General features: G+C 38.2%; 1 protein-coding gene across 1 annotated transcript in view; it reads right to left on the bottom strand.

Annotated features, from left to right (window-relative positions):
• CTNND2 (catenin delta 2) overlaps positions 1-26,857 on the bottom strand; it is a 531,616-nt gene that overhangs the window by 17,900 nt on the left and 486,859 nt on the right. Inside the window, exons 16-17 of the mRNA XM_065627308.1 lie at positions 21,825-22,035; positions 18,357-18,441 (exon numbers count right to left, since the gene is read on the bottom strand). Coding sequence (XP_065483380.1) covers positions 18,357-18,441; positions 21,825-22,035 — 296 coding nt within the window. The remainder of the gene's footprint in view (positions 1-18,356; positions 18,442-21,824; positions 22,036-26,857) is intronic.

Below are 26,857 nucleotides of genomic sequence, written 5' to 3'. Positions count from 1 at the left end.
CACACATGGCCAGCAACACTCTCCTTTTGCATTCTTGCTTCCTCAAATAAATCCCTGTCATGTGGGTCAGAAAAAAGTGACCCAAATCTTCCCGTAAACCCTTCTTCCTGTTGTCTATTCCATCTGTATTGTTTACATTAATACTCGGACTCAGGATCTGACGGCAAGTGGATGACATAAATCCCTGTTACATGCACTGTCCCACGGACTCTACGGCAATAGTACGTGGCACCAGTTTCATTCTACAGAATATCAACAGGTACTTTGACAACATTTCTTCCTCAGAAACAGCATTGGCAGGTGCCTCAGCAGTGAAGGAGCAAAATCAGCTGTAGGCGGGAGACTGGCAATAGCATTCTTCTGTGTGGTAGATGTTTTTCCTTCTCCTCCTCCCTGCAAATTTTCATTTTTCTCTCTGCTGAGAGCAGTGCATGCAGTGAGGTCTTCAAATAAAATCTGCTACAAACTTTCAAGTTTGCAAGCCTAATCAGCTCAATAAAACAAGTCAGGCAAATGATAAACTCTAACACAAGTATTGTGGTGACTTGGCATTGCTTTTTGCTCAACAAGGCACATTGCTATCACTGTAGGCCAACCTTCATGATATGTTCAACAGCATTATGAGGAGCTCCCAGACCTCACAGTATTTCAAAATTCTAATACTTCAAAGTCACCTATCTTTAGCTCTCCTCTGCCAGAAAGAACAAGCTTCTTTCCTGGGAAAGGTAAACTGTTTGTAACAAATTCATTAAAACTACCCCCATCAACAATTCCAAAAGCTATTAGCGTTAAATATTGAAACTAATTTTTAAGAGCCTAAAGGGAGTATTTTCAATTTAATGCTGAGATAAATACCACCTGATGTGATGGCTGCTTTCATTAGTTTGTTTCAGCTCTAGTGCCTGTAATGAAATTTAATTAAATTGATTTGGGTACTTAAAGGTACAGTATATAGCAGTGTCCTGCAGAGAAGAAAGCTAACTCAAAAGCAAAGTGTGTGAGACTGCATTTCAGGAACCAATTTACCAGCTACAAATGTGATCTAGGAGAAGAAGAGTAAGACAGAAAGATCTGACAAATTGGAAAGAAATTCAATGCAGGTCTGTTACAGGATGGACGCATTTTTTAACTGGCAGCAATTAATTAATAGGTGGCAACTGCACACTACAGGAGAGCACAGAACAACCAGAGTACAGAAATACCATTATACATCCTTATTGTATCTTCCAAGGTATCTTCTACTGGGCATTGATCTATATTTTGACTATAATGAATATATGTATTCTCCCTCAATTATACCCCATAAAGTTCAAATGTTAAAGCTTGATTGGCAGTGACATGTTTTTGATGATACATTCTTGGGAAAGCTGCAGGGATTAGATTTGAAGCAGGGGTTGGATAACCATTGTAGAAAACAAAAGTGATATTGTAGTCGCACTGATCATCTTCTACTAGGCTTAAGGAGTGAACAGGTCCTTTGTGTCTCTGCTCAATTTTAAGTCATTTTGAAAAGAAACAATTTTCTTCAGGCCCATGCAAAAGAATTATTTTGTCAGGGTGACTAAACTTACTGTCCCAAACACCTATTGCATAGGTATCTTATGAAAATATAATTTGGGTTTTCCCATTATTCTTCTTGTGTTTAAAATGTAGGGAAAAAGAGAGAGCAGTTTTCTTTTGCGTTTGCAAGAGTTTCAAATTTTCAGAACTCTTCGGTAGTGGAGTCCTTGACTTGAGATGATTTGCGGAGGTGGGTGAAATCACACACGCCATTTTCTCACTTAGTACAGTAACACTATGAGGACTGAAGGAAATGAAGCCCTGATGGGAACTGACACTATGCTAACATCAGAGTTACTAACGAACTCACAGATGAGAGAGGCAAGAGGGGGGACCAGATACAATGAGGTGACCAAGCAATGTGTGGTGAAGTTGGGTAAGAAGCACTGACATCGCCAACCTCAGTGTGGTGCCCAACCTGGATGACCTCATGGCATCCAGTCCGAAAGAAACCCCACACCAGTTCATGTGCTAATAGCCATAGCAAAAATAAGAACAAGCCCTACACTCTGAGTGACTACGCTGATCAGCTGCTAAGAGGACACTGACTTAAAATACACTGAGTGGTTTAGAGAAACTGTACCGTAGCTGCCCGCACATGAATATCTTTCGGTGCTGAAAAGCATAGTCTGCCCTGACTCCTGATGTCCTAACATTGTGAGGAAGAAAGACAGCGGCTTCCTCAAAGCAGAGAAATCCCACTAGGGAAAAAAAACCAAAAATGATGCAACAACTCCAATAATGAAACAGCTGAAACCTGAGGGACTACAGACAATGTAGTATCCTGCCTTCCCCAGGTTTACAAACTCTCCAGCATGCTACTTCTTGCTTCACACCTGATCCTCTTGTGACTCGATTTAATAGACATTTTTCCAAATGATTTGAAGGGCCAGACTTGGTTTGTCATCCACTTCCCTATCTGTAAGCCAGCATTCTACCGGTTTCAGGATATTAATTGTAATAATAACTGCTCCTGTAATGGTAATAAACTCTAGAAGTATGAAGTTTTGATAGCAACCACTGTCAGTAATCGGTAACTAGACCACCATTGTGTTAGAAGCAGGTGATGGAGAGCAACAAGGCAAAATGCCTGTAAGTACATAAGTTAGGATTTACTTGCTTTGAAACTCAGCCAGACGTTGCTCTGAGTTGCTGGTGTTGCATCTTTCGCAAGCTGAAGCTCTGCTGTCAGGTTAAATGAAACATCCTGACTGGTGTGCACCATTGTGACATTGTCTAGAGTACAAGATAAATCTGATGTGAATTAAGTCAAGGCTCATCAGACTTACACAGGTCTGGGCAATTCTTCAGTGGGGATTTGTTGTCACGACACTAATAAGACATAACAGAAATTAGAACTGGATCAAATTATCTACACACATTGACATATGAAAGTTACATGCGTGACTTGACTACGGTGAGAAATCTAAAACAGTTACAAGGTTGGGGTGATCCACGCATGTATCTCACAGAGCTCTTAAATGGGATTTTTGAAATAATGTGGTTTAAGTGTTCACCAACCACTACACTCATCATTAGGCTTTACAACTCGGGATCATACTATTTTCATTTAATACAAGAGGAGAGAATAAATACATTTCCCAGTGCTTCTCAACAGAGGTATCGAGCCTGGCTTTTCTCTCTCTGCCAGCTCCATGGCAGCAGAGGCTGACCTCCCCCCACCAACACACCCGAATATTGAGCTTGTGACTGCTCCCTGTGTGCTGCTGAAGTAGCTAATGAGGAAATGTCAGCTGCTGAAGGAGAGATGGAGAGATGGCTGTTCTCTAAAAAAGCCCCTGCCTTTGTACTTCAAGTATGTTTACTGCAGAAGAGGGATTTCACCTAAATTCTCACAACTTCAGCAAGTCTAGAAATACTCTTGAAATACAGAATCAGTTTTACATAAACAAACTATATTAAAAATAAAGGTGTTCTTTCATTTTTCCTTTGAATTTACAGTGCCAAATCCTGTTACGGGTAAATGATTCCTGAAAGGACTGTCTTTTCTGGATTTGCTTGCGTTGTTTCCAGGAAAACTCAAAGTCAACAGAGAATTCTGGGGCATTGATCTGCTTTATAAGGTATTCTGAATAAATTTACTTCATTGATGATTTTTTACTGCCATTAGATAAGCTACAAATGATTATAGGCAGAATATTGACATTTTTACTCCTAGGATTTTGCCTTTTGTATCCGAAGTGGGAACTTAAGACATGAGTAGGGATTGAGCCTGGAAGATACTGACATTCTCCTGGCTTATACATTAGTAGTTGTTCCTTGGGTTAAATCCTTCAGACTCATTCTGTTTTAAGTCTACAAGTGGAAATCTGGAGTAATTTCACTGGCTTCAAAAGACAAAGGGTTGCTGACTCAAATTCTCCTGTTTCCCTTCCTCTCCCAAAGAGTTTTGAGCCAGGGCTTCAAAATCAACAGGTACAAAGTGAAGACATGGGTCACTGAAGCTCATCTTGATTTGAAGATTTTGGTATTTATGCTTATAGTCTTATTTCCACAGCTTATGAAAGGCAGAAAAATACTTAAAACAGAGAAATTAATCAAGTTTAGGGGATTTAAAAATATTAAAGCAATTTGGATAAAAATACAGGAATTGCTTGCAGTATGACCACTTAGCCAAAGTGGTTAAAGGAAAACATAGTTTGCTTCTCACTCCTGATGATGATGAGGATGGTGATGCCAGTTACTAGCGACAAGTTATGTTGTGAGTATGACACCTGCCGCTGTGTGAGCCTGAGAGTAAGGCCACTCACTGCTCCCTTACACAGCCATAACCGAGGGGAGAGGAGAGAGACCCCGCTGAGATGACCAGGGGAGCAGTGCCATCACCTGAGCCAGGGCAACGAGCAGCAGCAGCTGAGCTGGGCAGGGAAGGACCAAACCAGCCGGGCAGCAGAGCTGCCGCTGGAGCAGCCACCTCTCCCAGGGGCTCTCGGTCCCTGTCCCGGTGCCCGATGCTGGGGGGCTGCCTCGCCGCTCCCCAGCCGGCGTGGCTGTGCAATATACACACACCACATCAGTCGCCTTTCTTACGATGCGCAGGGGGCTTGACCTCAGCACTTCTCTCCTTTTTACTCCTGAATTTCAGTGTACAAATGGCTTTTACTTATAAGTGACCTTTCCTGCATCCCAGACACAGCAGACGTTCAGTTGCTTAAGAGGCTGAAATACATATTTAGGGCAGCATGTGGCTTTAAAAGGGGCTCCAGTCAGACAGTCATCAAGCACAGCAAAACTGTCTGGCACTGGATGAGGATTATTAAGTTTTCTGTAGGCTCTTTAAAGTGACATTTTCAGAATCAGTGGTTAAGCTCATTCTTTTCAAAATGAGATGTGTACCTCCCAGCCTCCATCTCAGCTTCTCTGAAAGTAAAGTCATTATTTTCCTATTGTCAGCGTCCCACCCCAAAATCTTTGGGAATATTGTCTCTCCCTGTTTTTCTCTTGTCATCACAGAGCCTGAGGTACTATATTCCTTTGAGAGTATCACACAATTTTTTTCTTTCAAAATACCACAGATGGCCTTGGCGAGTTTTCTTTTTTCCAAATGCGTTTTTTTTTTTCTTTCTTTCTGTGCAGTGTTATCATCTTCTAATCACATATCTTCTACTCTAATTTTATATCTCATCCCTTGATTTTAGCTATGAAGGGACACATGATAAGGGAGAGATATGCTAATTACTTGCCAAATCTATCGGAGTGAGAAACAGCTAGGTAACTATCCCTGGGTGTTTAATATAGTGCAACTCTGGTATGTTTCAGGAAATCACTGAGGCATTGCTTTACCTATCCATAATTAATTATTGATTTCCTGTTGTGCAAGTTGCGAAGATGACAAGACCTAATCTGATGAATAAAATAGCTATAAGAAAAGGGAATCGTATGTGAGGCAAAGCATGAAGGACAAGACTTCAGATACAGCAGAGTTCATTATTCATTTTGCTAAGGTTATATGCAGCTAAATAATAAACCTTTCAAAACACTGCAATAAAATGAAATAAATCCATTTTTCAAAGCATTACTTTGCCTCTCAAACAGAAATAAAATTGCTTTAATATATTTTAGAGGAAATGAAGGCAGCATCTGGCCCTTTGGCAAGAATTTCTGTTGTTCTCCTATTTTCCCCTGCATAAGGTACATAAACTATAATTTAAATTGTTAGAATCACGAAGAACTACTTTTACTTGCATCTTGTACGGAAAAAAGCCCTTGCATCCAAGAAAGTGTTTAGAAAAATTTTTGACTTGTATTGTCATTTTCATTCCAGTGATGCAGTTTCACCTTATCTTAATGTGTTTATGCCATAGAAATGCAAACTCTGTCTCTTGGCCACAAAAACTCAGAGGGTAGAAAAAAATACTAATTTATGCTCAGGGTCAGTTTCTTAAGCCTACAGTCCTTACGAAGACTAGAAACTAAACAAAACCTCATATTTTTACTTTTTATGAAATAAAATCAACCAAAATACTACTCTTAGCAGTGTTGTGTTAACGGCTGGCCTTGATGATGTTAAAGGTCTTTTCCAACCAAATTGATTCTATGATTCTCTTATATCTGTGAACACGAAAAATGCAAAAAATCATTATCAGGATAAATTTGCACTGTTGTCTCTTATGGTGAAGAACATGATAGGTCTGATGATACTGCCTGCGATCTAGAGCCATTAGGACTTTGTGTTTTCTGAAGAGTGGCACTGTGGCTCAAAACTGGGGATCATTTTATTCAAATGTGTAGCTGCCTGACAAACAAGGAATTGGCAGTTCTTTGGAAAAATCACTAGATAAAGTCATACTGTCCTTGGTTTTACGTCAAAAGTTCCTAAATTAGAGAGTTAGAGATCCAAGTGATTATTGCTAATCTGTGTGAGTTTTAAGGATATGCTGCTTTGAGCACGTAGTTTACCGACACACTTAGATATTAAAAATGAGAAACACATTCTTTTTTACTGAAATACCTTTAACAGTTTTTGATTCAGTAAATAAGAGTTCCAGTATTGATAAGTCAAACAGGAACACACTACTGCACCAAAGCCCACACCTCTCATTTTAGAGGAACCACAACTTTTTCTAAAAGCACTCTGTAAAATTAAAAGTAATAAAAACAACTTCAAAACTGCCAGTGAAAATTTTCGATTCTACTTTCTACAGGAAGAAGAAGCTCTTTTATCAAGACAAACTGTATCAGCCAGTAAATGAAGTAAAATAACTCAGAACAAAGCACACATACTACAAAAGAGACTCCTATCAACATACAAGGTTTCTTTCTTGAGCTTGAAATTGCAGACATATTTAGGCCATTTTAAAAATCCTGTTAGCAGTTTTAGGAAGAGAAGAGGGAAGAAATGAGGACTTCCCAGCAGTTTGTTTCCCCACCCATTATTAGATCATGTAGAACAACAAAGAACTGAAATTAGAATATTGATGCACTAGATAAATATTTCATTGAACTTTGGTTGAATTTACATGTACTCGCCATGTTAAACAACCACTTTTAATCTCCTTATAGGACCCAGAAGAACAAGAAGTATAGCAACACAGAGAAGCATCAGCGAAAGACGTCCAGTGATATGCATCAGACCATCATAGTTAGACTATTTATCTCTGTAATGAAAACATGTTCTGATTGCCACAATAATAAGTTTAATTTGATTTCCATCCCCTCTGCTGCTTGTGTATGCTATTACTTCTAGTAAAAATTCTATGCGTCCGAATTATTTGCAGAACTATAAGCAGCCATCCCACACAGCCGTTTAAGCTAGCTGGGAGAAATCAAATTTCTCACCTCTACTCTTTACTACATATATGTTTTTATCTGTGTCTGAACCTATATGTGCAAACATAAAGCACATAAGTTAATTAAAATGATATTTTGTTCTGAACGGTAGAAATCATGTTCCTTGAATGAATTTTGGAGAAAAAGACTGACATGAATTAAAAATGGTTTCTCTTAGCATGAATCTTTAAAAGACTTTTGAAATTCTTTAGAAAGACTTCTGGATTATTTTCAGTATTGTACATCTGAATCCACCTAAATTTTCTTATTTATTTGTTATTTGTGTGTTATTTATTTAAGTGGACTAAAAATGTTCTCACTCTCAAAAGACATGCAGACAATTTTCTTAGGTATCTACTTTGTATTCAAGTACGAAAGTCCTATCTTATTATGAGGAACCATACTTTTGAGAAGAAAAATTCTGTAGATGTGACCTTCCACTTTTGCATAGCCCTCCAGATCCTGGATGCCTACTCGTACCTCTAACCTAAGGATATTTCAGAAACTTCAGTTATACAGTTCCCTTTAGAACTAAGGCTCTAAGTCAAAGATACTGAATCCTGGGCTGCATTTTAAATTTTCTTTTCTTCAGAGAAGTTCAAAAGGTGGAGTATGTTAAAGACAGACTTTGTACAACTATAACAATAAATTTCTCTCTTCTATGTCTGTACTTAGTAATCTTAAAATGGATTTGGATTTTCAAATGAAAAATGCCTAGTCTTTCCCACATAAGTCAGCTAAAGCTTACCGTAGGACTCATTACCAATGCCAAGGATGCTTTAGCATCATATATACGTACAGCTTATCCTAGAGAACCGTTTGGACAAACTTTATTTTCTTATTTGTTTGGCACCTCTTGTGTCTAGTAGGTTTTGGATGAGAATGGTGTCAGCTTCCACACACCTCTTACTGATGATTTAGAAGAATTACTGCTAAGTCTGGTTACTGAATTACCACTTGCTACAATGCTGGACGTTAAAAGAAAGCACTATCGTGCCTTTAAGGCCCTCATGGGAAAAGCAAAAGTCAAGCAGAGCTGCAGATACTAAGCTCATAGCAGAAACCATTAAGGTTTATTCCTTTAGGTATTTCCAGGCTCTCCTTGTTCACAGACCATGCTTAAAGGCAGTGTCTTCTAGGTCCATGCTGTGTCATGACTACATTTTACATACACACACCTGAACTCGTGTATACATATACATATATGCATATACAGATATTTACCAGCAAAAAAAAAGATACATAATCACACAGACATGTAAGTATTTGCAAGGAGTGGGGTGATTAGATTGGCTTCAATTGAGCTTAGCCATCACATCTCATTTTTTTGGACACCATTCAGTAAACAAGCCCACAACAAAGTGTAGGGCTGGGCAAGCTCTCAGTTCACCTACAAAGGACTGTTGTCATGAAAATACTATTGTCAGTATTGAATCTTTGATTCAACGCTGACTGTGCCTTAGATTACTGCTAATATTTTAAATACGATAGCAAACATGGAAAATATTTTAGAAAGAAACACATAAATACTGAAATAACTGAAATATGACTAAAGGGATGGTAGGTGATACTGCACAGTAAATAACTCTTTGTCAAGAGTATTACAAATGATTTAACTACAGGGTGTTTCAAAAAGATGAACCCAACTGGAAATAAGACTGCTTTGAAACTGGAGTTTGTGGCTTTTTCATTGCCAGTTGTCTGCTTAAATAATATCCTGTTTGTCTGTACAACAGGAATTTACATACCATGAGAAGAATCATGAAGCCTAAAGAGGAAACTGCAAATTGAGCTGAGCTGTGCTGATGAAACCTTTGGCATATGCAGAAGTATTCAGAAGTATTCACACATGGAAAGAAATAGTGTGTAAACTGTGTTTAAACAAAAAAAGGGAGAAAAACTGGAGTTTCAAAGCAGTCTTATTTCCAGTTGGGTCCATCTTTTTGAAACACCCAGTATGTAAAGCGCAAAATGATTAAAATAAATGAAGTCTATCATACAATAAACATAACGGAATTCAGAAGCAGAAAACATCTCTCTCTAACAATTGATGCAGAAACCTGAATTTTGATACTCTATCATGTGTTGTCATTGTCATATGGGTAAAAACAAGAATATTTTTGTTTCAAAACATTTTTCTACCATCTTTAGGCCATGTAAAAGATAAAAAATAATTGTAACAACATAATGCAAATTCCTTCTCTTTCTAGTATTGTCTGGTACTGTTATTAAACTCAAAGGGGGTTAGAAGGAACTAGGAAAAATATTACTTGATATGATAGCTAAGAAAGTCAAAACACAATCTACCTGACTGCACAAGTGAAATGATAATTATTTGTATTAAAATAAAATCGGAATAACATTCAGTTTGGTTTAACATTTTGTAATAATTTAGATAGAAATAGTATTTTTTTTCCTAAATTGTTCTTAAAACTAGCCAAATGATTTAGAACAACAATACAGCGAGTTGAAGACACTTGATATATTTGTGCTATGCCAAATGCCAAGAATCTATCTGTCCCTTTTTTTTAAAAAAACAGTTTGCACACTATTTCTTTCCATGTGTGAATACTTCTGAATACTTTTGCATATGCCAAAGGTTTCATCAGCACAGCTCAGCTCAATTTATCTGCACAGCTTCCTCTTTAGGTTTCATGATTCTTCTCATGATACGTAAATTCCTGTTGTACAGACAAACAGGATATTATTTAAGCAGACAACTGGCAATGAAAAAGCCACAAATGTCAAAATTTACTCATCAAAGATTTCGATATTTCTTAAAAAACCTATCCTTGGGAAGGCATATGCAATCAAAAGAGGAGGTAAGTGGAATGATAAGTTTATCCTATACAGTGATGCAGCCTAGGGCTGTGTTGCAAAAAGAACCATTAAAGTAAAAAGAAAAACAAAATTCCAGACTAACATATCATTCCTCACTGAAGAAGCTTTGTGCCTCTAAGAATGAATGTGAGAAAAATAACAGATTATTCTTTGGTCTGCAGCTACTACCTGGTATTTCCCACAGAACAGGAAATATGCCTTTGCCTTAATGAAGAAATACTTCATATTTGCATGTGCATTGGGAAAGGCAAACCTATCTTACATGAATACTGGAAACAAATATACTGCATAAAATGTAGAATTAATAGTAATTCAACACACACACACAAAAATCAGTAATACCAACTTTTTCTCTGGTATTGAAACCAATGACAATTTCATGACAAAGTATTTAACAAGATTGCTGTTTAATAAAAAGCCACATTTGAAATGCTCACTTAAATGTGAATAATATGTTTTTAGGGAAGCGAGACTGAAATAGAAAGAAAAAAAGAGAAAGTATGTATTTGAAAACTATTTTTTTTTGCTATGTTGGTTATAGAATCTCTATCTTCAAAATTACTCAGATGATGCTTCAAAAAGGCTTGAATACGTTAACTCCACAGAAATTTTGCACATTTCCTTTCTTTAAAATCAATTTAGGAATTTTCTTAATTCCTGATTAAAAAAAAGAGAGTAATGTCATAAATCAGATGATGAAATGCTGGGTGTTTTAAATATCATATTCCTGTTAACTAAAGATTAAAAGGATTTACCCTAACCTTTAAAGATATTTATGTCTAAAGTATTTAAATGAGATCTGCTCTGATTTCTTCTCTTTTCTAGGCAGATTTAGTAGGAAAAAAATATGAAAGAAAGAGCATAACTACTATGTCCTGTGTGACCAGCAAAACCACGTAAATTCTTATTTTCTCTACATATTTTATCAGAAATCATACATAGACGTATATCTATATAAAGGTTTCTACATGGATTTACCTGAATGCTGTGCGTATGTAGAAGTCATTTTTGCAATAATGACAGAGTCACATTTCACTATGAAAAAATATTAGGAGGAAAACAAAGGTCTACAATTGGTTAGGAATTAAATTTTAGTACCTAAAATTAAATACTGCCTCTAACAAAAAAATGTCCAGTCATGCTAATTCTCATCAATTGTGCTTATATCTGAAGGAAATCTCTATTGTTCTTTATTACTAGAGATCTTGAAAATTAGTATTGCAAGAATTTAATTGACTCCTGGACACATTGATTTTTCTACAGATATCCTAGTTTATTTGGCATTCTCTGACTGAATTACACAGCTATTGCCTTTTACTGAGAGATGCCATTGGGCTGGAAAAGAAAGGAAAGTGCTTGATAAATTTAATCTGCTATTGCAACATAGTGCTTATCAGTAACTGCCTTTCTGTTTGAAAGGTTCAGAGAATCACAAGAGAGATTACAGAAATGCTAGAAAGCTTGTCAGGGAACTGAATGCAATGCACTTGCCCCTCTCTCTGGCATATGCTGTCCTCAGAGAGAGCAAAACTCTGTGTTCCTTCCTCACATGGCTGAAATGAATGGGCTGCTCTCCTAGGTGAAGCAAGACGCTTTCCATCTACAACCTACAGTGTTTTAGTAAATTAAATTGTACAATTAAAAAATATATACTCCAGTAAGGTTTTGTTAGCTCCAATTCAAATGTCTCCTGTGGAAGTCTTTTGGGAACAAATCTCAGTATGCACGAAACATCACAATTCAACACGGGTCAGCTGACAGCCAGAATACCTGGGTTGGGGAATGGATTCTGGTTTCTTGGCTCTGGGAGAGGGAATGCTGAGCGTGCCATGCCCCAGAGTGGTGGGTTGGTGAAAATCCTCTGTCATCAGTCACACTGAAGCTTGGGGCCGCCCACTGCCATAAATCAATCAGTCAGTCAATCATTTATTAATCAAGTACTTGCATTTTCAGTTAATATAAAAATGGGCTCCAGACAATGCCTTCTCTATAATGACAATCTAGTTTTATATTACAGTGGGGGTTTACCTTAATCCATCCCTCTTCTAAAAAGGCAACATATTAATCTGAAAAACCCTTGCCGATTGTATTGAAATAAATTAAACCCTACTGAAAGACTGCAAAAGCATTGCAAAATATCTGTGCTCATGAACAATATGAGTACATGAATAGTTCCTTCAAGTCAAGCCACTTTTTTGAGGAACTATTATGTTCTTGATTTGGAATTTTGATCCTTAATGTAGGGTTTAAGTTCTGCACCAACTTTTCCACTGGATAAACTTAACCTAAAGACAGCATCTTTTTGGGGAATATCTGACTGGTGATAACCTTACCAGAAGAAAATTCAAATGATGTGTTCCAAGTCTACGTGTTAGTATGATGTAATTAACATTTTCAAAGGGTGAGTAGTAGGTATATTTTACTTAAGAAAGGACTTTAGATTCTAAAACTCCTTGATTAGGGTTTTGAAGTTTATTGCTGGCAATTTTCATGGAACATTTAGCAATACAGGACCTTCTCATAGAGTCATCATTTTATTCTGAAAGTCACATGAAAAGAAAGTCCTCATCTAGATCCAGACTGGCTTAACTGCTTCTAAGGCTTCGAGCAATTCTAAATATCTTTTCTAGCCAATGACAAACAAGGCCATCTTCAGAGTGACGACTCTGACTTCATTAAACCCCTAGCACAATAGTATCCCTGTTGTAAATGGCACATCGCATGCTGAAGGGCGACTATCTTTAATAGCTTCCCTGGTTTCAAATAATTAGTTTATTTTTATTCATATGGCAGGTGAATAGGACAAACCTTTCTATTATTCCATGCAGAGCAGAAACCTATGATAATAAATGGAAAAGGAAAATATTTCTACAAATTCATTGCGATCTCTATTTATATAACTGGAAGACAGAATAAGTGTAAACATAATGATAGAATTTAAACATATTTTGTTAGAGCCTAAGTGGTTAGACAAAGCAAACTAATGAATAGAAAACATATTCTTCCTGACAGTTCCTCCAGCTCTTTCATATTAAACACATTTAATGCTAATTGCAGCTTGTTTTTAGCTAATACATTTTCTTTCATGTTAAGCTCATTTAGCACAACCCTTTTGCTCAAATTTCCTCATGTAATTTAACAAGCTATCTGTGTTTAAGAGTAGTTGGTTATTTGCTTGAATATTGAGATAGATGGGAGTTTACCAGCTAACAGAAATCTGTTCTCTTACAGTCACATCTGTATTTTCCAAGGTGTCCCCAAATCTTCAACCACTTAACAGCCTAGAGACTGGAGAGGAGTCCAGTGTTCCTCCCTTGGAAAGAGGTGTCTTTAAAGAATTACCATAGTAGCTTCTTTCACCTTGCTTAGGTGGCTAAACATAAATGGGACAGGACCTCTCTCTGGAGACTGTGGGCAGCACCTAATTCTCCTGCTGACTGTACAGGTTACCAGGATACTTGAAGAAGAGGGGTGGTGACCCACAAGTCTGAAGCACAGGGACAAGCGGAATAGCTCCCTGCCTGGTCTTCCGTAAGCGCTGAGCCACTGACCCACCCATGGGGCTACAAACCATGTGACCATTAAGCACTTTCTAAAATCAGATTTTAAGTATTTTGGTATGGGCTCACAAAACCAGAGGCAGATAAACGATCATTTTTGAAAATTTAAGTCTAATTTGTAGAGAACAAAAGAGTCTGAAAATGACGTGACATTGAAGTCACCTTTGGGAGATAGTATTTAATCTATTGATGAAAAATAGTGATGACCACTTCTTTCTTACTTGCTAGGCTTTAGCAATATTTAGAAATTACTCAACACTAATTCATCCAAACACTTTATATGGGGCTGAATCTGAACCTTATTTTCCTTTTGTTGGGACATTTTCAGATCTGATTTCTGTTTCAGCCACTGCTCAGCAAACTAAACAATGTTTTCCATTATTCAGCGCCTGCAAGTTCAACTTCTGGGATGACTGGCAACTCCTTCACTTCAAGACTAAATTCATTGCTGCTTCTTGGTCTGTCAAGCTTCTTTTTTTTTTTTTTTTCCTTTTTCTTCTATAAGCCTACAAGCCTACAAAGGACAGTAAATACTGTCACCTCACTCACAGATCTGAAGGCTGTTTACCTCCTGTGCCCTTCCTATGCCAGCCCAGCCTAAGAACACTGTGCGTCCCATCAAAGCCACAGCATAGCCATGAACTGGAAATCCTAGCAGCCTGGATACAACCTGTCAGTAGCGGGTACGGGGCATGACACAGCTCCGCAAACACAGTGCATAAGGTATTGTGGACTTACAGAGACTTCCAAGCGGAAACTAAGACAACAAAGCCAATGCCTCCTCCTCTTCCTTGAGTTTGCAGCTCAAGCTGTAGGAAGTTAGAAATCTATCCATCATTTTCCTGAATCAGAAAAGCCATAGTCTCCACCTTAGCATGCTTTCTATAGAATAAAAAGCTATTTGAGAAGAGAGACCAACAGTTCGAAAAGTGCAAGTCCTGTTTTATTAGCTATTAATAAATGGGCACAGTGTTCCAGTTCCAGCAAACTGAATGCAAGCAACACACAGACCTTCAGTCCTTACTTTTTATAGGATCTTGAGAATCCTAGGACACATCAGATACTGCAGACTACTTAGCCTGTCTCCACAGGAAAGTTAAACTGGCTGCAAAAGTTCCAGCTCTTGCTTTTGAGGCCTTGCAGAAAGGACCTATGAGACCAACAGGGCCTTCTCATTGCTTTCATTGGGAGCTATAATAGATCAGGCCACTGCAGAGAAGTTCCTGAGTACCAGAACTCTCAGCCCCGGACTGTCAGAGCTACGTTGCTTGCAGGGTTTGTTCTGTCCATCTCCTCTGCCGTTCTTTTTAAACACAGCACATGGGCTAGCCTGAAACTCTTTTTTCCAGAAACAGTCATATCTTTAGCTTAATTTGTCTTACCAGATTTAATTTTCTGTGCTTTCTGCCCCACTGACTTGTGGAATAATTCTGCATTTTTCAGGATAAAAAAGATGGATAGGAACTTAAATGTGTGCGTTGTCAAAAGATACTGTTTGTATTCTCAGCCAGATACACCATGACCTTGAGACAGAGTATATTGCTTGAATTGATCAACAAAGTTAACTGAGTCATTGCAGTTGCTGCTGCAGTTTTTGGCTTTGAACAGATCAGAGAACCAGACAATATCTGCCAGACACTGGCCAGCACAACGAAATTTGTGCACACTACTATTCTTAAGCAACATAGCTGAAGCTGGCACCCTGAACTCTGTTAAACTTGGTCTATTTTTAATCCAATAGCTGATTTTGACAGTGTCCTTAGAGGTTTCTGTCCTTAGAGATTTCTGTCCTTAGAGCTTTCACTACACAAGCATATTAATGCTATAGCCTTGTTTAAAGCTGAAGAGCTCGCTCACCCATGATGGGACGGAGCTTGCAGGGAGCACTGTACATACATCCTGCTCAAGGCAGCCCAGCCACTGGCAGCAGGTGGGGGACCAGTTTCTGACTCCTTCAGAGCCAGGAGTTTAGCGGGGAGTGCTGCAAGGGGGGAACTGGTGCCTATGCACTTCTGGGCTTTTGGTCCTTCACAGGCATGGTGAGTCATTAGGTGACCACACCAACCCCCAACTCTGGATGGACTTTCTGTCAGTGCAGTTTATATTCTGATAGTTACGGGATGATTCCTGTAATGTTGAGCAAAATAAGACAAGTGAATGAGCTTTTCATGGTTTTGCTGATGCAGTGATATTTCGACTAAATACACTTACTACTATTGTATCGGCAGTAAACATGTATTGCCTTCTTTCCCCATTAATACAAAGGATAATACTTCTACTCTTTTTATCTCTCCTTACTTACCCTACTGTAAATATGTAGCTCTAAAATATATCACAATTCAAACTATTTGGTTACACTGTTTCTCAAACAGGAAGGTAAGTGCTGCTACTTTTTCTTAAATGTGATGTGATGCCTGTAATTTTCTTGTATTACAATACAAAGTTGTGCCTCTCTGTAGGCCACCAATTCTTTGAAAGTAATTGTATAGATATTTTGGTACACAGGAAGAAATTGCTGATGGTTATGCAATGGGATTTACTGGCACTTCAAAAAAGGCTGTGCAAGATACCACAAAGTGCTGATCATATTATACTGTCAACTGTATGTTCACTCATTTTTACTAGCATATGTATTTTAACGGGATGAAATAAAGATTGCAATGACTCAGTATCTTTATGTTACGTAACTAGCTGATTTTTAGTATAATGCAAACTTTTCTAATTTTTCTACCATAAAAACATTATTTTCCCAACAGTGGTGAAACTCAGACAGCCATCATAACAGTTTACTATGGGCAAATTTAATAAGTATTATGGTCTTTACAAATATTATTATATGTCTTTTAACAAACAGGAGTATCTTAAATTAACTATCTGAACATTTTGATTAAAGGAAACTATACAATGCTTAGCAGCATATGTAGTGCCATATAATGAATATATAAATATGCAGTAGAGACTGACCTTCATTTTAAGATTTTGTGAAGCCTGTACGAATTAGCCAATAGAGAGATTAATAAAATGCTTCCTGAGAATGTAGACAATCTGTTTGCTATGAGTGTCCTGGAAGGCTCAAAGGCTAGCCTGCCCTATTTCCCATATCACAAGTATGTATGTGCGGCTGCAGAAAATGTTCTTTCAAGCATGCAAGGTACTTAGTACCCAAGCATGCTTAGTATGGAAGTACATTACCAGGCATTCACATTGGCAGCCGGCAGAATGTCCTTTAGGTAGCAGTATACTCAGAAGCCATACAGCATATAGATTACCTCATGCATGGAGCAACCCCAGAAACTGCTTTTCCATCACAGCATATATATGCAGACAGAAGGTTGGAAATGAGCCAGACATTGTAAGAACCTCTAAGAGATTATGGTGCCATAAAGTTCAGCCTTTACAGTGCAGCCACCCACATGCACAGAAGTCAGGCTATGCAGACTCCCAGTGTGTTACTGCCTTGTGTCAAGAAAAGCCTACTCTAGCTCATGTTTGTTCCCACCTCTTAATGGGACAGTTGAGTACCAGCTCGTTACTTGGAATGTCTTCACATATGGTATCCCTAGGGCTGCCAAGGATGACTGAAAATACTGGAAGTGAACAATGGGAGAGACTCAGTAATCATCTTCCTTACTTCTCAGACTTAACACAAGCAGGGCTGAGGCATGCAAAAGAACAGCATTTCAAACAGAAGGTCAGCTTCTGCCACTTTGAGATCTGGTGCATAACTAAGTTCTTTTCTTGTGCAAAATACATAGAGCACAGACTATGCTGCTTTGCAATTCTTATGCCTCAGCCTTAACTAGGACCTGAACTTTCGTGCCACAGGAAGTCTTAGCTCTCTTTGCTGAGATTAAAATACAACTATCAATTAGATCAGCTGTGAAATTCCATGCAGCAAGACCTTTGAGAACTAAATCTACAGGCTGATACTTACATGGAGTGTAATTCAGTTTGGAAATACTGAGCAAGAATTACTTTAAACATTGTCATTTACTAAGTAGACACTTATATTACCATATTTTGATTCATTTTTAAGAGGTTAGCAGGCCTGTGGGAATGATACGGCACTATAGACTCCACAGACTGTCTGAAAACCAAGGATATGACCCCACTGTCTGCCAGCTGATTGGAAGTGAAGCTATCAAGTTTCAGCCCAGCTCCACATGTAACTTGTCCCTAAGCACCACTCCTTCAGATACTCTTGTTTATAATCTCATGAGGAAATTTGGGAGCTGAAGGGCTGGAAATGTGGTAATCTCCTCAGGACAGGGTGGGGAGGTGTAAGAAGGAAAGGTACAGCAGGAGAGCTTGCATAGGTTTGTTCTATGAACAGAGGACTTCACTCTCCAGGGCTGCTAGATCCAGAAATTTCTGTATGAATTCTTTTGGAAATCAAATTCACATCCGCTTTTCACCACCACATGTATTTTCAAAAGGTATTTCTATGTTACAAGTAGAAATGAGGGAAAAACTCATAGCTCCAAGAATCTGAAATTTTTAACTCTAAGTGAATTTCTAGTTCACATTAATGTTTTGGTCTCTCAGCCCCCAAATTTGGGTAACCATATGAAAGATGACAAATCTAGAAAAAAACCCAAGCCTTACCTTCTTGTAGAGACTTCTCAGGTCTCTGTACTGCCACATACTATTGAGGACCTGAGATGCTGCTTTCACCACTTTTGGCGAATGCCTGTTGCACACATATATTAAAAAGGGAGAGAGAAAGAAAGAAAGAGTGAGAAAGAGGCTGTTATGTTCAAGACGTAATTTTCAAATGCATTGCTATGGATTTAAACCCACAATTAAAGCGTGTTTTAAATGCACCATAAGATCTTTGGTTGGCATTTTGGAGACCAATGTGTTTTTAAGCAAGGGCAATACAAGTTATTTCTATAGTACTACTTATTCAGTGAGAAGCAAAATGTGTGTTGCTCAGCACACTAAGAACAAGGCTTCATGCTGAGGGCATAATAAGAACGGGAGTGGCAGCAATCAGCAAAATTGCTGAGGACCCAACTGGTATTATGAACATCTAAGAAGATGTCCTGCCTACAACTTTCGGCATAAAAGACAAGAAGTCAGAGCCAGAGTTTCCTTTTCTATAAGCTGCCCAACTTCAACTCATAACAGCACCCTCAACGTGTTAAGCGCCTCTTAGCAGTGGCCAAAAGGAACACTCTAGATGGTTGATGAGCACTGGTTTTATAGTGCAGAGCCAAGATGCAGAAACACAACTGATTATATAAAAAGCAATGACAGATTTCATTAGGAATCCAAATTAGGACTTGCAATTTGCTCACACTGTTACTCTTTAATGATGGCAATGTAATGTCATGTTGAAAACCATATGGACTTTCTCTTCAGAAAGGTTTTGAAAGAAGCTCTAAACTACTGTTACAATCAGTTGGTATCATATGTTCCTCTTGGGATGGGAAACTTTAATAAATAAGTAAATAAATAAATGAAAAATATCAGAGAGTATTCAGCTCAGTGTATAAGGGTCAAATAGAAACGGACTGGGAAGGCAACCCAGCCCATTGAGGAAGCACACATTGTATAGTTAAGCTCTTGTGCTGTACCAATAATATACACAAAGCAGAAGAGCACTAGAAAACCTTGCAAAGGCTGAAGTCTGGAGTGAAGATTGATGGAGTCTGGGGCAGTCATTGAGGTGATTTGTGTTTTTCTCAGAAAAGGCACATGGACTGCAAAAGCAGAAAATGAGCAGCATATGTTACTGGTTTGGGCAGGACATCTTCTCAGGGGTGAGGCTCTGATGCATCCTGCGACCTCTGAGAAGCTCCGCTGGTAGGCTGAGACTCAAGCTGGTAAAGCAATATTAATGACACAACTGATCAATTTAACTTCTTCAGTATTTTCCTAGTAATTTATTTGGTGCCTTTTTTTTTTTTTTCTTTTTCTTGATTTTTCTCACCCAGATTACAGCAGTAGGTGGGCAATTGGTAAACAAACAGGAATTTGATAAAACCTTTCAAGCATAATGGTTTTTATTATATTCCCAGCTGTACTGGCTAGTGGGGTGCTGGTAGCATGGAGTAACCAGAAAAATAACTGTGCCAGCCCTACTGTGATTATGGAGGAGAAACAGGAACGGTGCAAAGGCAATATGGGCTTGGCCAATATGACCTCATGCACTGCAGTTCTCTTGTGCTGTCATACAGGGACAGCGCTCAAGCCCTGGGCATATTCCAAAGGCTAACGGGGCCAGTCCCATGCTCCTGGCACTGATACATCCCAGGATGCATGGCCAGGCTAGTGTCCTGCACTTGTAGAAGCAGATGCTTCAAAATGGACAAGATAAATTCATACCGAAGTGTTCTACTGTATTAAACTGAGCGTGCCAGAATGTCCTAGCAGTCCAACAACCAGCAATTCTGATTTTTAAACAATGGATTACTCATAAGAAACTAAACCAAAGCAATGATGCACAATACTAACATTTCTGAAAGCTGAAGAATAAAACTTTCATTCAAGATAAGTATTTATAGCACTGTGAGTTGACAAGTTTTCTTGTTCTAGGACTCTGTAACCTATAACAGTAGTAACACAGAACCACAACTCAAAGTACTTGAGAGGAGGGATACAAATCATGATTTGGGAGGGTATTTTAGAATTACTCAACACTATTTGGGCTAAATACTCTCATTCAACATAGATATGTCTTTCATAGTTACAAGGGATACTTAGGGAATTATACCTTTCAATCCTCCTAAAACTGCCAATGATACCTTGAAAATTTTAGACCGAACAGGTATTTATAATCTCTACCAGATATGCACAGGTAGACAAATACATTATTCTGAGGAAAGACATGCTCAACTTAAGAGAAATCAATATGAATCTGCTTGCAGTATCAGTACATTTGAACTAGAAAATACAAAACCAAAATTTAAATAGATTTAATAATAATAATAAAAATGCAAATGCAAATATATCAGCAGAGCATGGGGAGCTCCCACATCTGGGATCACATACTTTGTTACGCTGCTACTTTTTACTCCTTACAATTAAAATGTGAGAATATTTCAATAATGAATTCAGTATGAAAAGAAAAGGGTGACAATAGAGGAAAAGAAATGTGATTAAACTATATTGTCAATGCTCTGATCGCATAGGCAAGCATGAGTTCTCACACCAAATGTAGAGTGCATAAATCTTTCGTTCAGGTTGTGGCCTGGCTTTGTGGGGCTCTTTTAGAGCTCTGGTGCTGCAGTCAGCTGTGTGATGACAGGTTTGAGCAGGTGGACTGATGGATTTTGTACACTATAGTGAAGGCTTTTTGTTTTCAAACTGCCATAGTCCCATTGCACTATGCTTCTGCAGGTTGACATATATGAAAAACAGGCTATCTGTTTTAGGCCAAAGAAGGATAAAGAGTGAACTCTTCATGAAGAGTGCGTACATAGGAAAACAGACAAGATGAAACCAGAGCTGCTCTGAAAATGTTCCAGTTGTGTGTAAGATTTTTGCATGTTTTCGTGCCTCACAAAGCAGCCTGCAGTTATCTTAACGCTCTCTCACAAGCAAGGTGTTGGGAAAATCCATGGATCATTTTTCTACTATGCCCCACCTTACCAGCAAGCTGGTGGCAGGGAAAAGGGTGCAGTGAAGAGAGACAGTGACTTTACATTCTTCACGCCCAGAGCAAGAGAAGCAGTAACAGAACTGCAGTGAGGTCCCTTCCTTTCACAGGATCCCTCCACCAGTACGTCACCGCATCTGCAGGGTGCAATCCAACAGTTCTGGTCCCTAATGTTTATCAGGATCTTCTGGAAGTGCTTAGAGGTAGCGGTGACTGTAGATAATTACTCTTCCTGAAACTGCACATGCAGCGCACTCCATGCACTGCAGACGGTACGTCAAAAATAAACCAGAGCAGAGATTTTTCCTATTAGTATTGTCTGTTTCTTGTCATCTTTCACACTGGGCATATGATTTCTGATGGAACTAAAGTATTCAACTCATGATTGCACAGAGGAGGAAAACACATTCAGGACTAATAACTACTACTGGAGATGTTAAAAAAGGTGCAAGGTGATTTGCAAAACATACTTGTCTCCTTTACTCTTAGATATGCCAACCAGTTTCTCAATGCCGCCTGCGTCTCGTAAGGCCTTGGCATTCTCCATGTTTTTAGTGATGACTTCATGCAGAGTGCAGCAAATGGCAGTAACGGTGTCATCAGACATGGCCTTGCTTGCTGAGCTGTTGCTGTTGTTAGCGCCTGGCAGTCGGTGGACCAGATCCCTCATGGCATATTTGCCTTTGTTGAAAGAAAATGAAGGGAGAATTCAGAAGATACAGTAATAAAGGGAGATGGAGAAGAAGTACAGGGAAAACACGCAAGACTATTAGCACCATTTGCATCATTGCATGTAATCTAATTGGCTACTGATACTATTTTGGAGCAAGCCACATTTATACGACTGCATGTTCAAGCATTTCACACATTAGGGACTTTTAATATTTCCATATTACACCATTTGGAGACTTCAGATATGGGCTACATCATGCCCTTATGAGAATGAAATGACAATAGTACAGGCCAAGCACATGTATAAAGATAACCACAGCTTAAAGAACTTGGCAAGTCTGCATCTTCCATCACACAACTCATAACTCAAGTTACTACAAATAAAATGTGCATCAGTTGTTAAAAAAACACTACAGGATGTTTCAAAAAGATGGACCCAATTTGAACTCACTATATCTCTGCAAGCACAAATCGCCCATAAATGAAACTCTTACCACTGGAAAGAGCAGGGCATAGAGTTTCAAATGATTACCACTAGATGCCTCATTAAACTGTTCGTCATTTTTTGTGTAACTGTAACATGTTGCAGTTGTGAAATATACTGCTATGAAATTGGGTCCGTCTTATTGAACCACCCTGTACAGTGAATGCAAAACCAGTTACCTTGTTATTTGTGAAAAAGTCTTCTCCGAAGGATCAGTTTCACCAAACAAAGTTAATTCTATACTACAGACAGTAATCAACTGGTTTTCTTACTCTTTCTATGACTTTATTGCTTATTCAGTGCTCAGAGATGAAACTGCACTCTTCCATACATCCTTAGTTGTATGCATTGTATTGACCGGAAAGGAAGCCTTTCAGACATCTACTCCTGTCTGATATTTAGAAATTATTTTATATAACATGAACTTCCAGAACTTAAAAATCTCCTAAAATGAAAGGTTCAATGAATTTTTAAAATGGTCACGTTGAACCGAAGACATGAAAAAGAAATTATTATTATATCTTTTTTGATGTTTGAATTAACAAATTTTTTTTTAATTGCACCTGAAAGTCAGGTAGTGCTTGTGAAAATAACACAAGAGCAGCTTCTGAGAATTTAAATAAATATCTATAGTATAAATGCAAATGTAAATATATAAAACGTAGGGCAGGGTTAGCACTGACACAGATATATGAGAAGCCTCACACCAGTTCTAGAGGGTCACTATTATGGTAAAATGGGAGCTCAGTTCTTCAATGCAATGAAGACAAGATCAGCCTGATGAAGTTGTCTGAGGTCAGTGAAACAACTCTGGATCACCTTCAGCACAGCTGTGCTAGGAATTTGCATACAGCAATCACCAGGAGAGTGCATCATGCAGGATGAAAAGGACAGGAAAATTGGGAAAAATAAATATAATCAATAATCTAATCTACATCACATTTTATGAATGAAGTAATTAGGTATGATTATTATATATGATATGGTAATTTAATCAGTTTTTAACTTAAAAAAGTTCTGCTCAATTAGTATTTATGAGTACTTATTAAACATCTTATTTCTGAATTAATAAATTCAGTTGTGTGTGTCCATATTTGACAGCAGAGGTAAGAGGAAAATAATATCTTTTAACTATCAAATGTTAAATTATTTTTATTTCTCATATTTTTGCCTGTTGTCATAGAAATACAGCCAGTCATTTGGAAAAGAATACTCATAGTACAGATAAAAACTAAAATCACTGTACTGAAATGTTAAACTTAAAGGTTATCATATAGATTTTGTGGTGATGGAAGATCTTAGAAACTACTCACTCTATAACCTGCAGAGACATATAAAAAGCATAACATTACCAATAAAATGTGTGCAGTAGGATTTGAATCTTACCGGTGTGCTGCAATACAAATACCAATCTTGTCCTCAAACATTTTTATTTCTTTGCACTTACATTTAACTGGTCATTTGCATTATTAGCTTTTCAGCAATATTATTAATAACAGATGTAGTATAAATGTTAACATCACTTTCTCTTTCAGAAATGATTTGTTTTAGCAAACTAAAAATCTTTTTTTCCCCTACACATATATGAAACTGTTCAAGAACAGCCTGAAATGCTATTTACATCTGCATCTGTTCGTTGTATGTAACGTGAATGCATTAAGAGTTGCTTATCACTTATGGTGGTTACTTCAGTCTGTAGCATATAGTAAATAAAGCTTATGTATCAAAAAAATAAACTATGATCTGCTGTAGCTTTTACTCTTCTAATGCAGTGTCCACCTCATGTCAGGAGTAAGTACGAGTTGATAAATCAGTGAGACTTTCTCCTTTACCCTGTACACACGTCCAGAACAGACTAACACTCCTTTTTCCTTTTGTACCTCTCTTCAAGCGCAACGGAGCATCTCACTGTCTTATCCTCTGGTGGAACCAGATGACGGCGATCATTCCATTAGCAGCAAAAGGCTGTGTCCCTTAGCACTGAGTATAACGAAATCCGGATGGCTGCTCCAAGCAGATTTCTTTCCTGGAATTGGCCTAGTGTTCTAGGCAATAATATTCATGCCAGTGCACATGCCTAGACACAAGATGCTTTCTACAACAACTAAAGGCTTTGCAGCTATTAGGAGAAGCTCAGTAGAAGAAGTAAAATAAACACTATCAAGCATGTTACAAGCATTCTGGACACGTTAATGCTCAACAGTTCTAATATTTCTGCTGTGCACACACTTAACTTAGGCATGGAAAGATCAAATCAGTATTAAGTTACTGCAAATCACTAAACGAGGCTTTTTATAGGTAATATGCAACAGTGGGACAGTACACTATCCCTTATTCAGAGTGGCTGTGGTAATTCCTGCTCAATACTATTCAATTCTTAATCAGCTGCGTATTTTCAACATATTTGAAAATACACACAGGACAAGAAAAGCCCCTGCCTGTGTCATTAATTTTATTCAAAATATATGAACTTACATTGACATAGCAGTAAATTTGCTTTAATATAGAGTTAAGTCATGAAAGCTAGAAGTTAAGGAGTATTTTTGTACTGTAAAAAACATTGCACAATAACCTGCCTGTCTTCCCAGTGTGTTCCCTGAAACAATACACAGTTAATAAATTCCTGTACTACATCCACAGAAAAAAAAATCAGTTATCATTTAACTTCTCTTGTCTCAATTATGTTCCTCCTGCTTCACGACAGGAGAGAATGAGGGCAGACTCATGTTTTTTAGCATTAACTACAGAAGAAATCCTGCTCTAGCTTTGAGTGGTGTAAATGTTGAGTGATGCCAATGAAAGCACAGCTATCGCTACATCAGCCCCATACAACTGGCAACACATGCGATCCCTGACTTTTGCATTAGTGTATGTTACAATTTGCAGAGTGTTTGTATATAGAATTATTTTTTCGACATTAAGAACCTCTTCTGAAAGCAGACTGAAATGTATAAGTGGAAACTAGTTTTGTAATGTCAGCAAAGTTTTATCTAGCACTACCAGTAGGAAGACTGGGGAATTCAACTTGCAGCTCAAGAAGTCTCCCTAAGCTGAGGAAGGGAGAACTGATGATGGTTCTGGGAAGAGAGCAGGATGTGTGTGAGAATTATATTAAAAATAAATAGTACTGTTAATTTTCGTTAGCATTCATAGAGAACTGCTTTAATCTACAAACAAATTGATTTTTTTATTTGAGCAACATTACATATTATAAGACCCAAAACTGATTTGGTGCTTTTAAGAAGGATTTACATAATATGATTAAACATAACCACCAGCTTGACAAGGAAAAAAAAACCTCACATTTATTTGTTCCATTTCACTCATAAAGGAAGGAAGACGGACACTAAGTAGCCATAACTTGAGGGTAGCAACACAGGAAAGGGGTTGTCCTGCAGGTGTTTGGGTCAGTATTTTTCTGACACTATACATTTTGAAGTTATTTTTCTAAGATAAGACTTTTATCACTGTTTTACATTGAGAGCAGAATTTGTCTATCACGGTACTCTAAGTCTTTGACTGTAAGATGCTATGTTTGCTTACTAAACATTTCAACAATGCAGATTTAACGTATTTTCCTTTGCATGATAGTCTTGTTAGCACCATGGTACATGCCTCTGTTACTCAATTCAGGAAACTTTTTTCTTCATAGGCTCCAACTGATAGCTGCCCTAAGAAAGATTCTGCCTTCAGAGCAAAGCCATAGAGCAAACTATTCTTCTGGTAGATTTAACAAGAGTAAAATCATAACAGATAAGATTCCACTTTCAGAAATATTTCCCTACTATTGCCTTGAGACAAATTCACTGCTGCTGTAACCCCATTGACTTCATTTCCATTTTCACTCATGTCTGAAAAATTACTCTGTCACATTGGTACATTTATTAAATAATTGTGGCATGGTTCCTAGTTTGAGCGAACAAGACTAGGAACCTCTTGTTCAGCCTGGAGAAGAGGAGACTGAGGGGAGACCTCATCGTGGCTACAGCTTCCTCACAAGGGGAGGAGGAGGAGCAGGCGCCGATCTCTTCTCTCTGGCAACCAATGACAGAACCCAAGGGAATGGCAGGAAGATGTGCCAGGGGAGGTTTATGTTGGACATTAGGAAAAGGTTCTTCACCCAGAGGGTGGTGGAGCACTGGAACAGGCTGCCCAGGGAGGTTACTACAGCCCCAAGCCTGACAGTGTTCAAGAAGAGACTGGACAATGCCATCAGACACATGGTGTGAATTTTGATGTTGTCCTATGCAGAGACTGGAGTTGGACTCCATGATCCTTGTGGGTCCCTTCCAACTGAGGACATTCTATGATTCTAATTAACCTACTGAAAACAAAAGAAACCTAAAC

The sequence above is a fragment of the Caloenas nicobarica genome, chromosome 2 (assembly GCF_036013445.1).
Source record: "Caloenas nicobarica isolate bCalNic1 chromosome 2, bCalNic1.hap1, whole genome shotgun sequence".
NCBI classification, from domain to species: Eukaryota; Metazoa; Chordata; class Aves; order Columbiformes; family Columbidae; genus Caloenas; species Caloenas nicobarica.
The sequence above is the reverse complement of the archived record's forward strand: the minus strand, read 5'-3'. Positions and strand labels throughout refer to the sequence as shown.